The 15,236-nt window shown below is 42.3% G+C and overlaps 1 protein-coding gene across 1 annotated transcript in view; it reads left to right on the plus strand.

The window, feature by feature from the left end:
- The window catches only part of LOC126355159 (hatching enzyme 1.2-like), an 83,285-nt gene that overhangs the window by 25,301 nt on the left and 42,748 nt on the right, over window positions 1-15,236 (plus strand). Inside the window, exons 2-3 of the mRNA XM_050005367.1 lie at window positions 11,058-11,165; window positions 11,431-11,531. Coding sequence (XP_049861324.1) covers window positions 11,066-11,165; window positions 11,431-11,531 — 201 coding nt within the window. The 5' untranslated portion in view covers window positions 11,058-11,065. The remainder of the gene's footprint in view (window positions 1-11,057; window positions 11,166-11,430; window positions 11,532-15,236) is intronic.

Below are 15,236 nucleotides of genomic sequence, written 5' to 3' on the forward strand. Positions count from 1 at the left end.
TTTCGCTCAGAAGGGGGTAAATTATGTTGCCACAAAAGTCTTTGGTCACTTACCTAATAGCACCAAAAGCCTGACAGATAGCCCTATAGCATTTAAAAGGAAATTAAAAGAATTTCTTAATGGCAACTACTTCTACTCATTAGATGAATTTTTGGATATAGTAAATGGGTAATTTCCCCAACCCCCACAAAAAATTTAAAATATTAAGTGTCATGTAATATTTTGTGTAATGTAATATCTTGCATAGACATCTTTTATTAACCTGACACATCATTACGAAGTGTCGTATTCATGGTCTATGGAACAAGTACTAATCTAATCTAGAGAAAGCTAGTCCGAAGAGCGGGAGTCGAGTCCCTACGCGAAAACATTTTTTTTTATTTTCAGTCTTTGCATATTTTCACTGGAAACAAACCGAAACAATGCTCATTATATTGTATTTGTAAGCGTGAAAAGGAAAAGGTAAAGGAAAATTTGAGATTGCAAATAAATTTCCGAAATGAGAACGTAAGGCGTTCAACGAGAATTTCGTATGTGAAATCAGATACTTTTATTGTTTTCCTGTTAATTATTTATATGTGCTGGGGTGATATTCGTTGTAAAAATAGAGAAAGCAGTAATTTTCTCTGCATCTTGCAGCATTTTTACAATTAAATAGTTGCTTAAAGTCTCTATAGAAAAAACAATACTCTCACAATATTCTCCAATAATTGACGTTACTCGGTCGAGAGCTAGCGAGCGAATAAAGCCCCGTACCCCAAAGGCCGATGGGCAGAGTTTACACGCACCGGGAACCCGCTGACGGCTCCTTGAAGGCCAAAATGAAACTAACGGATTACGAAGTCCTGCACACATTAATTACATTTCCTTCTAGGAAAGTTGTTTGGCGAGTCCTCGTAGACACTGTAAGTACAATCCTTTTTCGGTACTGTTCGTTACATTTGGTTTGGGCGGACGTCACATTATGTCCATTCAAGTCGACCGCTAATTCCTTTACTCAGTTTTTTAATTTTTTTAAATTACAGAGAGCAGTCGGCCCTCTGACCGGGAACGCTGAGCCACCATGCCGGCAAGGGGCTCGAGCCCACGGCCGTTCGGTTACTGTCATCTACACTTTTCGCTTCACCGACAGTTGCCTGGAAACGACCTTAACATAAACCGCTTATAACTTACCCGACCCGCGCGAAAAAAATGTTTTTTTTTTCGGAAACGCTTTTCCATCTGGTGCTCCCTCTTTTATGACTTTCATTTCTGGCCAAGCCCTAAACACATAATAAATTTGGACTAAATCGATGACGTCAAACTGGGTCGGTCTCCAGTCGTGAGGTGTGAGGTATTCGTAACTGTAATCGTATTCAAAAAATTGTTGAAAGTAACAGAGCGGTTGTTGCAAATACACTCCTAGAAATTGAAATAAGAACACCGTGAATTCATTGTCCCAGGAAGGGGAAACTTTATTGACACATTCCTGGGGTCAGATACATCACATGATCACACTGACAGAACCACAGGCACATAGACACAGGCAACAGAACATGCACAATGTCGGCACTAGTACAGTGTATATCCACCTTTCGCAGCAATGCAGGCTGCTATTCTCCCATGGAGACGATCGTAGAGATGCTGGATGTAGTCCTGTGGAACGGCTTGCCATGGCATTTCCACCTGCCGCCTCAGTTGGACCAGCGTTCGTGCTGGACGTGCAGACCGCGTGAGACGACGCTTCATCCACTCCCAAACATGCTCAATGGGGGACAGATCCGGAGATCTTGCTGGCCAGGGTAGTTGACTTACACCTTCTAGAGCACGTTGGGTGGCACGGGATACATGAGGACGTGCATTGTCCTATTGGAACAGCAAGTTCCCTTGCCGGTCTAGGAATGGTAGAACGATGGGTTCGATGACGGTTTGGATGTACCGTGCACTATTCAGTGTCCCCTCGACGATCACCAGAGGTGTACGGCCAGTGTAGGAGATCGCTCCCCACACCATGATGCCGGGTTTTGACCCTGTGTGCCTCGGTCGTATGCATTCCTAATAGTGGCGCTCACCTGCACGGCGCCAAACACGCATACGACCATCATTGGCACCAAGGCAGAAGCGACTCTCATCGCTGAAGACGACACGTCTCCATTCGTCCCTCCATTCACGCCTGTCGCGACACCACTGGAAGCGGGCTGCACGATGTTGGGGCGTGAGCGGAAGAGGGCCTAACGGTGTGCGGGACCGTAGCCCAGCTTCATGGAGACGGTTGCGAATGGTCCTCGCCGATACCCCAGGAGCAACAGTGTCCCTAATTTGCTGGGAAGTGGCGGTGCGGTCCCCTACGGCACTGCGTAGGATCCTACGGTCTTGGCGTGCATCCGTGCGTCGCTGCGGTCCGGTCCCAGGTCGACGGGCGCGTGCACCTTCCGCCGACCACTGGCGACAACATCGATGTACTGTGGAGACCTCACGCCCCACGTGTTGAGCAATTCGGCGGTACGTCCACCCGGCCTCCCGCATGCCCAATATACGCCCTCGCTCAAAGTCCGTCAACTGCACATACGGTTCACGTCCATGCTGTCGCGGCATGCTACCAGTGTTAAATACTGCGATGGAGCTCCGTATGCCACGGCAAACTGGCTGACAGTGACGGCTGCGGTGCACAAATGCTGCGCAGCTAGCGCCATTCGACGGTCAACACCGCAGTTCCTGTTGTGTCCGCTGTGCCGTGCGTGTGATCATTGCTTGTACAGCCCTCTCGCAGTGTCCGGAGCAAGTATGGTGGGTCTGACACACCGGTGTCAATGTGTTCTTTCTTCCATTTCCAGGAGTGTATTATTATTATTATTATTGTCATTGTTATTAGTATTATATTATTGTTTACTGTTATCCGTTATTGCGTGGTATCGCGCCCTTGTAATACAGTGAATAATTCCTTACGGCGTCTATTAACGTACAAGGCACAACTTCATAAAGATTAAACCTACAGAGCGATACCGGATACTCGTAAAATATCTGTTGTTCTATCTACATGAATAAGAATGATATTAAAAATTCCGGTACTCGCTGTTTTATTTATATTTGAGGTCAATTCTGCGATCCTTCTTGTCGAAACCTTCAATCACGGAGTCTTAGAGTGGCACCTGCTGTTTCACGGACTTGAGCAATCCTTTTCCAATGGACAACAAAGCAAGGTGAGAAAGTTTGGTTTGTGACTGGTGTTTCCAAGGAGGATTCGTTGTGCTTCTGAACATTTCTTATATCAAGGCATCTCTCAAACAAAAATCTAGCCTCGTACTGGCAAATTTAATGAGTATCCATACGTACTGTATGTACTCGCTCACACCAATCTTTTGTCCACACCACCTACATCTACATCTACATTCATACCCCGCAGTCGTCGTACGGTGCATGACGGAGGGTACTCTGTACCAATTCTAGTCGTTGGGAAACACGGCTATCTATATGCCTCTGTATGGGCCTTCATTTCTCGTATCCTACGAGGGTAATCCCAAAAGTAAGGTCTCATATTTTTTATAAGTACTTAGACCTTTTTATTTCTACAATGGTTTACATCAGTTTACAGCTTGAACATTTAGCTATTTTTCGACATAATCGCCATTTCTGTCGATGCATTTTTGTAGACGTTGTGGTAGAGTTTGTATGCCCATGTCATACCAGCTCGCCACCGTACTGTTCAGGAGTTATGAACTGGCGTGATTGTTGCTTGGTCTCTGGTGTAAAGTGGTATGCCCAGGTTCCGTCCCCACGTCCAGAATGTTGTCCTGTTGGGCTGCAAGGCAGTGAAGAAATGCGCGGGAAGCATCAACTCGTTGCCGCATGTGGTCCTGTCAGCATGCGTGGCACCCATCTTTCGCACGCCTTCCGGTAGTTTACTGATTCCGTTAAAATTCTGTGAGCGGTGCTTCGGGAAACCTCAGGAGCCAACGTGCAGAGATCATCCAGGGTGATCCGCCGATCTTCACGCACGCTTTGCTCAACCTTCAACACTGTCTCCTCAGAAATTGACGGTCTCCCGCTCCTTTGTTCGTCGTGAATTTCGATCCGACGAGCTGCAAACTCTCTACACCACTTACGAACGTTTTTGACATTCATGCACTACTCACCATACACTTCCGTCAATTGGCTATGGATTTCAATCGGCGCAGTGCCCTTTGCGTTCAAAAACCGAATAACTGCGCGCAATTCGCACTTGGCGGTAACATCCAACGGGAGCTCCATTCAACGGGAGCTCCATTCTCAACGGCTACGGCTACGGCTACGGCCTCAGCGCGGCGTGCGCATGTTTACACAATAGCGCGTGAAGCAGTCTTCATAACGGTGTGACCAACTGCCACACAGAGTTCTGTACTTAAAAAAAAAGAGACCTTGCTTTTGGGATTACCTTCGTATCTTGATGGTTGTTAACGCGAAATGTGTGTTTGGCGGCAGTAGGATCTTTCTGCAGTCAGCTTCAAACGCCGGTTCCGTAAATTTTCTCAGTAATGTTCTTCGAAAAGATCTCTGTCACGCTTGCGTGTTGTTCGAATCTTCCGGTATCATATCTAGCAGCCCGCCTCTGAATTGCTTTGATGTCTTCCTTCACTCCGACCTCAAACGGATCACAAACACTCGAGCAGTACTCCAGAATAACCCACAAGGGCGTCCTATACCCGGTGTCCTTTACTGATGAACCAGACTTACCTAAAATTCTCCCAATTAACTGAAGTCGGCCATTCGTCTTCCCTGCCGCAATCCTCACATGCTCGTTCCATTTCATATCACTTTGCAATGTTAAGCCAAGATGTGACTGTGTCAAGCAGGACACTTCTAATGCTGTATCCGAACATCAAGGCTTTTTTTCTACTCATTTGAATGAACTTGCATTTTTCTACATTTAGAGTCAGCTGCCATTCATAATACCAACTATAAATTTTGTCTAAGTCATCTTGTATAATCCTACAGTCAATCATCTTCGACACCTTCCCGTACACCACAGCATCAGCAGCAAAGAACCGCAGATTGCTGCCCATCATGTCCGCCAAATCATTTGTGTATATAAAGAACAGCTGCGGTCCTTTTACACTTCCCAGGAGCACTCGCGTTGATACCCTTGTCTGTGATGAACACTCGCCTTCGAGGACAACATACTGGTTTCCATTGCTTAAGAAGTCTTCGAGGCACTCACATATTTGGGGACCTATTAACGTATGCTAGCATCTTCGTTAACAGTCTGCTGTGGGGTACCGTGTCAAATGCTTTTCAGAAATCTAAAATAGGGAATTAGCTTGTTGCCCTTCATCCATAGTTCGCAGCATATCGTGTCATAAAAGGACAAGCTGTGACTCACATGGGCGATATTTTCTGACCCGATTCGTGGACATAAGTTTTTCGGTCCCTAGTAAATTTATCATATTCGAACTCAGAATATATTCTAGAATTTTGAAGCAATCCGATGGTAAGGATATTGCTCAGTTATTCTACGGGTCCGTTCTTTTATCCCTCTGCTATACAGGAGTCGCTTGAGACTTTGCGCTGGGCAAGAGATTCGCGATAAATGCAAGGTAGGTAAGGAACCACTGCCGTAGAGTAGACCCCTACTCTTTGTAAAACCGAATTGGGATTCCTTCCGGACCTGGCGACCTATTCGTTTTCATCAGTTCTTGCACTTGCTTCTCTACGCCATGAATGTTCAAAATGTTCAAATGTGTGTGAAATCTTATGGGACTTAACTGATTATGGCTCTGAGCACTATGGGACTTAACTTCTGAGGTCATCAGTCCCCTAGAACTTAGAACTATTTAAACCTAACTAATCGAAGAACATCACACACATTGATGCCCGAGGCAGGATTCGAACGTGTTACCGTAGCGTTCGCGCGGTTCCAGACTGTAGCGCCTAGAACTGCTCGTCCACCTCGGCCCGCTGGGTCTTAACTGCTAAGGTCGTCAGTCCCTAAGCTTACACAATACTTAACCTAAATTGTCCTAAGGACAAACACACACACACATGCCCGAGGGAGGACTCGAACCTGTGCCGGGACCAGCCGCACAGTTTATGACTGCAGCGCCTAAGACCGCTCGGCTAATCCGCAAGGCTTTCATGAATGCTTATTACTATGTCGTCCACACGGGACAATACATCGGATGAAAACAACGATACATTTGTATCTTTTGAGAAGCCCGCTACTTCGTCGGTACTGCTTCAGCAACACAATTTCACACTTACGGAGGAGCTAATTTAAAGTCATTAAAAATAATACCTGTTCACTAAACTTATAATGAATAAATAATACACACACCAATGGAAAAAAATCGCAACACCAATTAATGTAGATTAATGAAGTTTTGCGAATACGTTTATCTAGGTAACATATTTAAGTGATTAATACTGCAAGATCACAGGCTGGTGTATGAGCGTTATAAACCTTTGCACATGTGAAATGCAGTTACACTAATAGCTGGTGCAACTGCCAGTATGCTGTACGCAAGCATGTGAACATGCATGCATTGTGTTGTATAGGTGGTGGGTGTCGTGGAATAGAGTTCCATGCCTGTTGCACTTGGTCGGTCAATACAGAGACGGTTAATGCTGCTGTTAGTGGATGACGCTGGAATTGTCATCCGATGATGTCCCATATGTGCTCGATTGGACACTGATGTGTTGATCGAGCAGGCCAATGTAACATGTTGACACTCTCAGACACTCTCACTCTGTTGAGCATGTAGGGGTACAACAGCAGTATGTGGGCGAGCATTATCCTGTCGGAATACGCCCACTGGAATTCTGTTCATGAAAGACAGGTCGAATAATTAGACTGACGTACGAATTGGCAGTCAATATGCTTGGTATAACTACGAGAGTGCTCCTGCTGTCATAAGAAATCGCACCCCAGACCATAACTCCATGTGTAGGTCCAGTGTGTCTAGCACACAGACAGATTGGTTGCAGGATCTCAACTGGCCCTCTAACCAAAACACGGCCATCACTGGCACCGAGGCAGAACCAGCTTTGCCGGCCGCGGTGGTCTAGCGGTTCTAGCCGCTCAGTCCGGAACCGCGCGACTGCTACAGTCGCAGGTTCGAATCCTGCCTCGGGCATGGATGTGTGTGATGTCCTTAGGTTAGTTAGGTTTAAGTAGTTCTAAGTTCTAGGGGACTGATGGCCACGGATGTTAATTCCCATAGTGCTCAGAGCCATTTTAGCCAGAACCAGCTTTCATCAGAATAAAACAACAGACCTCCATTCTGTCCTCCAATGAGCTCAAGAGTGACACCACTGAAGTCGCAAATGGCGGTTGTTTGGATCAGTGGAATGCGCGCTACAAAGCATCTGTCTCGGATCTGTCCTTGAACCAACCGATTTGTAATAGTTCGTTGTGTCACTGTGGTGCCAACTGCTGCTCAAAGTACGTATCAGACCCAAAAGACGAAAACGAAGGTCTTCCCTCTAGGTAGCACCATGTGGACGTCCGGAGTCCAGTCTTCTGTGACCACCGCTGCCAGCTATCATGTACACTGGCTACATTCCTGCCAAGTCTTTCTGCAGTATCGCTGACGGAACATACAGCTTCTTGTAGCCATATTACACGACCTCGTTCAAACACAGCGAGGTGCCACTCTCAAAGGCAATTAACGTTCACGACCGTTACAGCGTCTATTTAAAACAAGCCTGATTTGCATCTTCATAGTGGCACCACTCTTATGCGACTGGCGCGAAATTTGAATAGACTTATTCTCTCAGATGTGGAAACACGCCTACCAACTTTCGTTTACGTCGCACAACTCCTACATTGTGTTGCGGTTTATTTCCGTCAGAGTATGTATTAAAACAGAATGAAATACTATAATATGTATCCTGATTTATACCGGAACACTTTCAGCACTGCAACTCGCGAAAGAATAACACACGCTTCTTTGGAAGAACAAGAGAATTGTGGGCGCCACACGATTATCATCTGCCTCCATCAGCTGCACATCCCTCCTCTTTATCTCGCGGCAGCGAGAGAGTGGATGGACCCTTCAGTGGGTGCGCGTGCACTGTTAATCGTTGTTGATGGGAAGTTTTTCGAGTGTAGCATGTAGATGACCAGCCCCTGTGTCCTTCCAAACTGCCGCCTATTACACTGACAGCTGTTAATGTTTTAAATGCCCACGGGCTATAAGTATGAAGTAGTATTCCTCAACTGAAATTGTACAGAAGATATATTCCAAGAGTGTTTAAATGAAAGAAAAAGCATCTTATGTGTTACTGTAACCGGCGATTACAGCAGTTATGAACCTGCCTCGCCCCTGCAGGTCCCCTTGCTAGTGACAACAATATTAAGAACGCCCTGGTAATTTGCAGCTGATCCAAAAATTCTATTTTCATTTTACAGTGGAGGGACATTATTTCGTAACAATGATTTTTCATACTATGTGAATGGAGGCAATAAAAGTAAACTGCGGCGGGTAATTTCAGAGATTAGGTTGCACAGGCAATGGTTCAAAATTCGAGATGCATAGTACCAGTCGTGTTTAAATTAATAAAATAAGATTTTGTTGGACGTTACCGTTACATATTATAAAAAATTAAAATAACAAAGTTTGAAAAACTGATACATATGGATCCGCAGTTGCTACAGGTCCTGTGTGCCATAATTGACTGCACAGAGAATGTAAAAAGCTTCCATATGATATTTGTATTTTTCATTATGCAATACAGTGCAGTGCACCTGTTGTAATGGGAAAATCATTGTGCGCCAGTGCCTCTGGACTGCGAAATTTCTCTGGGGGAGTTAGGAAAGGGGGAGGGGGGGGACTATTGTAATAGCGGATACCAAACTTCTACACCTATGTTAGTGATAACACTATTAAACTATTGCGCTTGTCTGTTTGAATATGACGATCTCCAAAATTACTAGACGAGTTTTCATGAGACCTTAAAAGCTAAGTTGAGCGTAGCTTGGTCCAATGCATGGACTTTATTTCATCTAAATCGGATCACAAAAAAGATACAGTAATTTAAAGTTTTATCTAAAACTGCTGTGTCTGCCTGAACATTAGTATAGGAGTTGTCATGGGATTTTCACAGGTAACATGAGCGTAGTTTGAGGAAACGTATGTACTTTATTTCATCAAAATCGGATCAAGAGAAAAAAAATATCGTAATTTAAAGTTTTGTCGTCTGCTCTGCTTAGTAATCATTATGGCATAGTGCAGCAAACAACTAATAGATGCCACTGTTAGTTTTTTGGTACACCAAAGAATCAATAAACGGCGCTGTTAGTTTTTTTTTAACTCAATGTCATACATATTTTCGGAAGTTTACGCCAGTGACAGAATTAAGTGTCGCAATGTTATCTCCATTAATACAAATAACATTGAACTGGTATTGTATTGTATGTTAACCGGAGCCTAGAAACGACGGAGAGGCTCTGTCCCTGCCACTGCCGCAGTGGTCCACAACCCTACGACGACTGCCAGCCGACGTGGCCGAGCGGTTCTAGGCACTTCAGTCTGGAACCGCGCGACCGCTACGGTCGCAGGTTCGAATCCTGTCTTGGGCATGGATGTGTGTGATGTCCTTAGGTTAGTTAGGTTTAAGTAGTTCTAAGTTCTAGGGGACTGATGACCTCAGAATAAAGTCCCATAGTGCAGTTCTAGGCACTACAGTCTGGAACCGCACAACCGCTAACCGCTACGGTCGCAGGTTTGAATCCTGCCTCGGGCATGGATGTGTGTGATGTCCTTAGGTTAGTTAGGTTTAATTAGTTCTAAGTGCTAGGGGACTGATGACCTCAGAATAAAGTCCCATAGTGCAGTTCTAGGCACTACAGTCTGGAACCGCACAACCGCTAACCGCTACGGTCGCAGGTTTGAATCCTGCCTCGGGCATGGATGTGTGTGATGTCCTTAGGTTAGTTAGGTTTAATTAGTTCTAAGTGCTAGGGGACTGATAACCTTAGAAGTTGGGTCCCATAGTGCTCAGAGCCATTTGAACCAACCCATAGTGCTCAGGGCCATAATATATGTACAATACATTTTTTATTATTATGTGTACAATCATGCATAATGATGGTCGATTTCTTTGCTAATAGGGCTACTCCAAGAAATGATTTGGTGACAATATTTTTTATAGTCAAGATATTTTATACATAAAAGATTAGAAGACATTAAAAGTTTCGCGACGTACCTAACATGAATTCACAAAGCAACAGTACACTATGACACGTCAGGTGGAAATGCTGGGTTAGGATATATTGAGTTACTGGTTTTGCTTTGGCCTTTGTCAGCAGTAGGCGCACACACACACACACACACACACGTATACTCATGCAAACGCAACTTGCACACACATCCGCAGTCTCAGAGTGTGGTTTCAGTTCTCTCAGACTGCAGAGTTGTGTTCAAGTTGTGTTTGCATGAATGCGTGTGTGCATGTGTGTCTACTTCTGACAAAGGCCTTACTGGCCGAAAGCTATAATTGTGTGAATCTTTTTGTTGTGCCTATTGCGACTCAGCATCTCTGCTATATGGTGGGTGGCAACTTTCCTTCTCTGATATTGTTAAATTCTACAATAGTGAGAACATGTATAAGATTATTGTTTTCTGTGAGGGTTAGCCATAACATTTTAGTTATCACCTTGAAAAAGTAAATATTGTTATTAATTTGTTCCTTCAGTAATATTTATGAAAATAGCTGCTGTGATCTCAAACCATTAAGAAAGAAATTTTGTATTTAATTTTCCTGGTACACACTGAAATCGCCACACTACAGTACTATAATACGCCACCAGACAAGCCAAAACAAAATTGTGGAGAAGGGTCACAACATATTGCTTTGATTCCTCTAGTGGTGTGCCGCAGTACATAGCATGAGGATTTCAATGTGTACCAGGACCACAAACATGTATCCCAAAACAAACAAAAATTAATTATGTAACTTACTTTTATAGGTGATAATTAAAACTTTATGACTACCTCTTAAACATGTAAAGCCTTTTCCTAACCACTGAGAGGCTGTCATTATTAGTACTCTAACAATAAATCAATGGCAATGTGTTTACTCACTGACAACCTTTCTGTTTGCAGGGAATACAATGATTAAGCTATTGCTTATGTCCTACCTTTTATCGATGGTAACTTCAAGGACACTGAATCCTTTACCCAGCTCAACAATGCCACCTGTTCCTAATGAAGGTAGGTTAGACTTTTAAGTGATCCTTGACAATATTACTGTTCCTTCTTTTAAGCAGGCCCTTAACTGACTAAAACACAGAGTGATCTCTGTATGCTGTAGCGACCTATGCTATAGCTACCAGTTCTTCATACCCTAAGAGATGACAAAATTGAAGCCTTACTTCCTTACTCCTGGATTGATGATTACATTCCTCTGTTAGCTATATCTCCTTACCAATAACCAGATACACAAATAACATATTGCCTACTGTATCATTCCTTACAGGTCGCATGACCATAGAGAGCTTAAATGCCCTGCAAGAGACAGACCATGATCCTGAAGTGAAACCAGGACTTTTTCAAGGAGACATGGCAATGACCAATGAGGTAAAAAGCAATTTTTATAGAGTGGCCACAGACCACTTCCCATTACCTGAATGATTTCATTCCTTTACTAGCATAATGTGTACATACTGTAACCGATATTATAGTTTTTGCTTTCCAGTGAAACAACACAATGAAATGACACTGAGCATATCTCATGTACCTCAATTAAATATCCACAAGTTAAGGTGTCAGATTATACATTTTATCTGACTCTTAATTTAATGATACAAATTCTGAATAAAAGCATTACTGGTTTGACGAAAATAAAAAATAGGATAGTTCATGATATAATCCATGATGTAAATAGGGTAATCTTTTGATCTCTACCATTAAGAAATAATGTATGAAACCGTAACTACTATATTCTTCACAATCAAAATAGCTGCTAGAATACTGAAATCTAATTTTCCTTTATTTTGCCATTTATTAGCTATGTATCAACAACTGACTGAAATTGCAGAGGGAATTATTTTGGTATTTCATGTACTGGGTGCTTCAGACTAACATACAGGTGCCTTTTTTTAAGAAATTTTCTGCCTAATCTTTTTTGGGTGTAATGTGTTTTAAGCAAGCTGATAAGGATGAATCAAATGGTTTATCTGAAATTGGCTGGAGGCTGCTAGAAAATGTATAAAATGAAGTAACTCCAGAATTTCAAGTGGGAACATGAGAAAAGTTAGCTATATTTAAAAGAGGACTCAAAACTGAACATTTTTCCATCTGAAAAGTTTTTTGTATAGTGTGTGCTATTTTAGTAATGTCATCATAAACTCTTCCTGTAGATGACTATTTGAACACTTACTGGAGAAAGTAAATTAAAGTCTGTAGAATAATGGATGTTCTTTTTAAATATTATGAAGTGGGACAAACTTGGTCTTACCCTTTAATTTTAAATAAACTTTCTTTGTAATTTTTACATTTGCAAGAAGTTATTAGGAAACATCAGATTTTTAGGTTATGGTTTACAGCAATAGTTGTTAAAAATATTTGCCTTATTCTAAGCATAGTCATGCTCACCTTTGTGCATTTTGTATAGTACCTCTACATTTGGGAGTGGCCAGTGTGTTTTACTAACTGTATCTTTCATATAATCTCGTGGTGTAGAGCCCAGGTGGTATGCAATGGCTTTGATACATCAGCAATATAAATGATAAAGTGTACTTAAATTTAGTGACCATGGTTAATAAGTCTTTGGCTGTCCTGCACAAATCTATTGGGCAGGAAAAAATTGATTTAAGGTACACCTAGCCACTAAGGAAACCCATTTTGGTGCAACTACATTAATATTTTCTAGCAACTTTGTCAGTGTTTTTACGAGAAATTCAGGTTACTGTTCATGATTTAATTATTAATCAAGAAAATAAGGCTTGATAATCTGGTTGTGGATGAATCTTCATGAGGTATATGTGCTCCATATGGTCTGGTTGTCTTGTATTAATGAGGCTTCCCTTCTGGCCAATAGCAAAGACCGTGGATATTTACCTTGCCTTTAGATATGAAAGTGGCTTTGTCAGTACACAGCAGGCAGCTATGAAGTCCATGTTTTTGAGTTAGGAAATAGGTTCAGAAGGCATTTATTAGCCAGAAATTAACTTTGCTATATACCTGATAAACATTGTGATATAGAGTAAACAGCTATCACGTAGAATTGCTTGCACATTACAGTCATGCTGAGCATGCATATTTAAATGAACTCTTCAACTGCTGGCAGAGGCGCTCATAGGACATGGCCCCTGGCAATCAGCAGACCTCGCACCACCAGTCGTTTTCCTGTTGGGATTCTTCAAGGTTCTAGTTCACCCATAGATGTGAACTATCCAGAAAGGAAGAGGAATTAATGGATCGCATTCAACATGCCGTCAGTCACATCAGGCAATGCCAGGAATCTTTGAAAGAGTTCGGCAAAACATCATTCAATGTTACCATGCTTGTGTCGCATCAGAGTGTCGCCAGTTCGAGCACCTGCTTTAAGTACACAATGTGTCCTAGTTACAAAAAAGGCCCTTTTCTGGGCTAACACAATTTGTAAAAGACTTTCTGTATGCAAACTAACAGCTATTAATTGGTTTGTTACTGGTACAACTTATTATGAAACTACAATGGATGTGAGACTTTTATCCATTGTGGATGTGGAACACTGCGACTGTGGTGTGAAAAGGTTTTCAGAAATTACTGCAACCAGTTGCCTTTTATGTATATGTATTTTATTTAACCATGACCGGTTTCGAGCTGCCTAGCAACTCATCATCAGATGGTATATACATTTAGTGCTTTTTTGTACCCATTGTGTGGGTGGTTGAGTATCTGTGGCTAGACAGAAACGAGAACAAATAATCGCTACATGTGGTACAGTAACACGAAATATTTACAGCATAATTTATGTTTAACGTATAAGAGCAAATAATCACTACATGTGGTACAGTTACACGAAATATTTACAGTTTAATTTACGTTTTGAGGTGTTACTTACAGATAAATCTTTCTGCAGGTATATATATATAAAGGAGAGGGGGGGGGGGGGTTGAGAGGGTGATGTGGAGAGAGAAGAGAGCTGAAGGGGGGGGGGGGCAGAAGTGGTACAAGCTTTTATGTGTGTGTGTGGGGGGGGGGGGGGGGGCATTTTGTTTCTGAATGACTGTTTAGTTTTTTAAGTTCAAAGAATCCTTAAAATTCTGAAAGAAGGAGTTATTCGCCAATTCTGTCTGCTCATTTAAAATGGTATGTGGGGAATTATGTTTGTGGGTAAAAATCTCTAATTGTTCGAGAAGATCCATCTTGAATCCCTTGTCTACAGTGTGTAGGATTTGAAGGTTAGTTTTAATGTCTGTTATGGAATGTTTATTATCTGCTAGATGGGTAGCAAAAGTGGATCAATTTAAGTTGTTTAGGCGAAGTGCATCAGTGTGCTCTTTGTATCGGATCTCAAAATTTCTACCTGTTTGCCCTATGTAGTAGCAGGAGCAGCTGTCACATCTTAATTTATATATACCAGATTTTTGGTAGGGTGTGCTGGCTCTTTTGGTGTTGTGGACTATTTTGTTCTGTATTTTGTTGTTAGTGTATATACCATCTGATGATGAGTTGCTAGGCAGCTCGAAACCGGTCATGGTTAAATAAAATACATCTACATAAAAGGCGACTGGTTGCAGTAATTTCTGAAAACCTTTTCACACCACAGTCACAGTGTTCCACATCCACAATGGATAAAAGTCTTATTTTGCTACCTAGCCAGGTAAAAGGAACAATGAACAAATACAGGAAGTGCAAAGTGAAACTAATGAAAACTATTCTTGCCATCAAATTTAATAAGCAATGTATCTTAGAGAATGTAACTCCTAATTACATAAGAGTTGTAGTTAAAGACCAGAGTGAATCTGCACAAGCAGCCAAGAGAAAATGTGAAATTGTATGGATAAAAAATGAAATTAGATCACATTACAAACGAAAAGACTTGTTAAACAGGGACATCTACATGCTGCACTTAGAGTTAAGCAACTATCTCACTCTAAGCCAAATCACGAATTTCTTAGATCTAACCCAACTAAATGTGGATAAAGAGATGTTGAAAATTGCACATAAACAAAAAGAAAAGCTCTCACTCCTGATTGCCAAAAAATCCCCCATTCCACCAAATGAATGCCCTCCCGTGCAACATAAATTCTTTGAGAGAGTAGTTAACACAACAAGCATTAATTTCAATAGCAC

Source organism: Schistocerca gregaria, chromosome 3 (assembly GCF_023897955.1).
Source record: "Schistocerca gregaria isolate iqSchGreg1 chromosome 3, iqSchGreg1.2, whole genome shotgun sequence".
In the NCBI taxonomy this organism is placed as follows: Eukaryota; Metazoa; Arthropoda; class Insecta; order Orthoptera; family Acrididae; genus Schistocerca; species Schistocerca gregaria.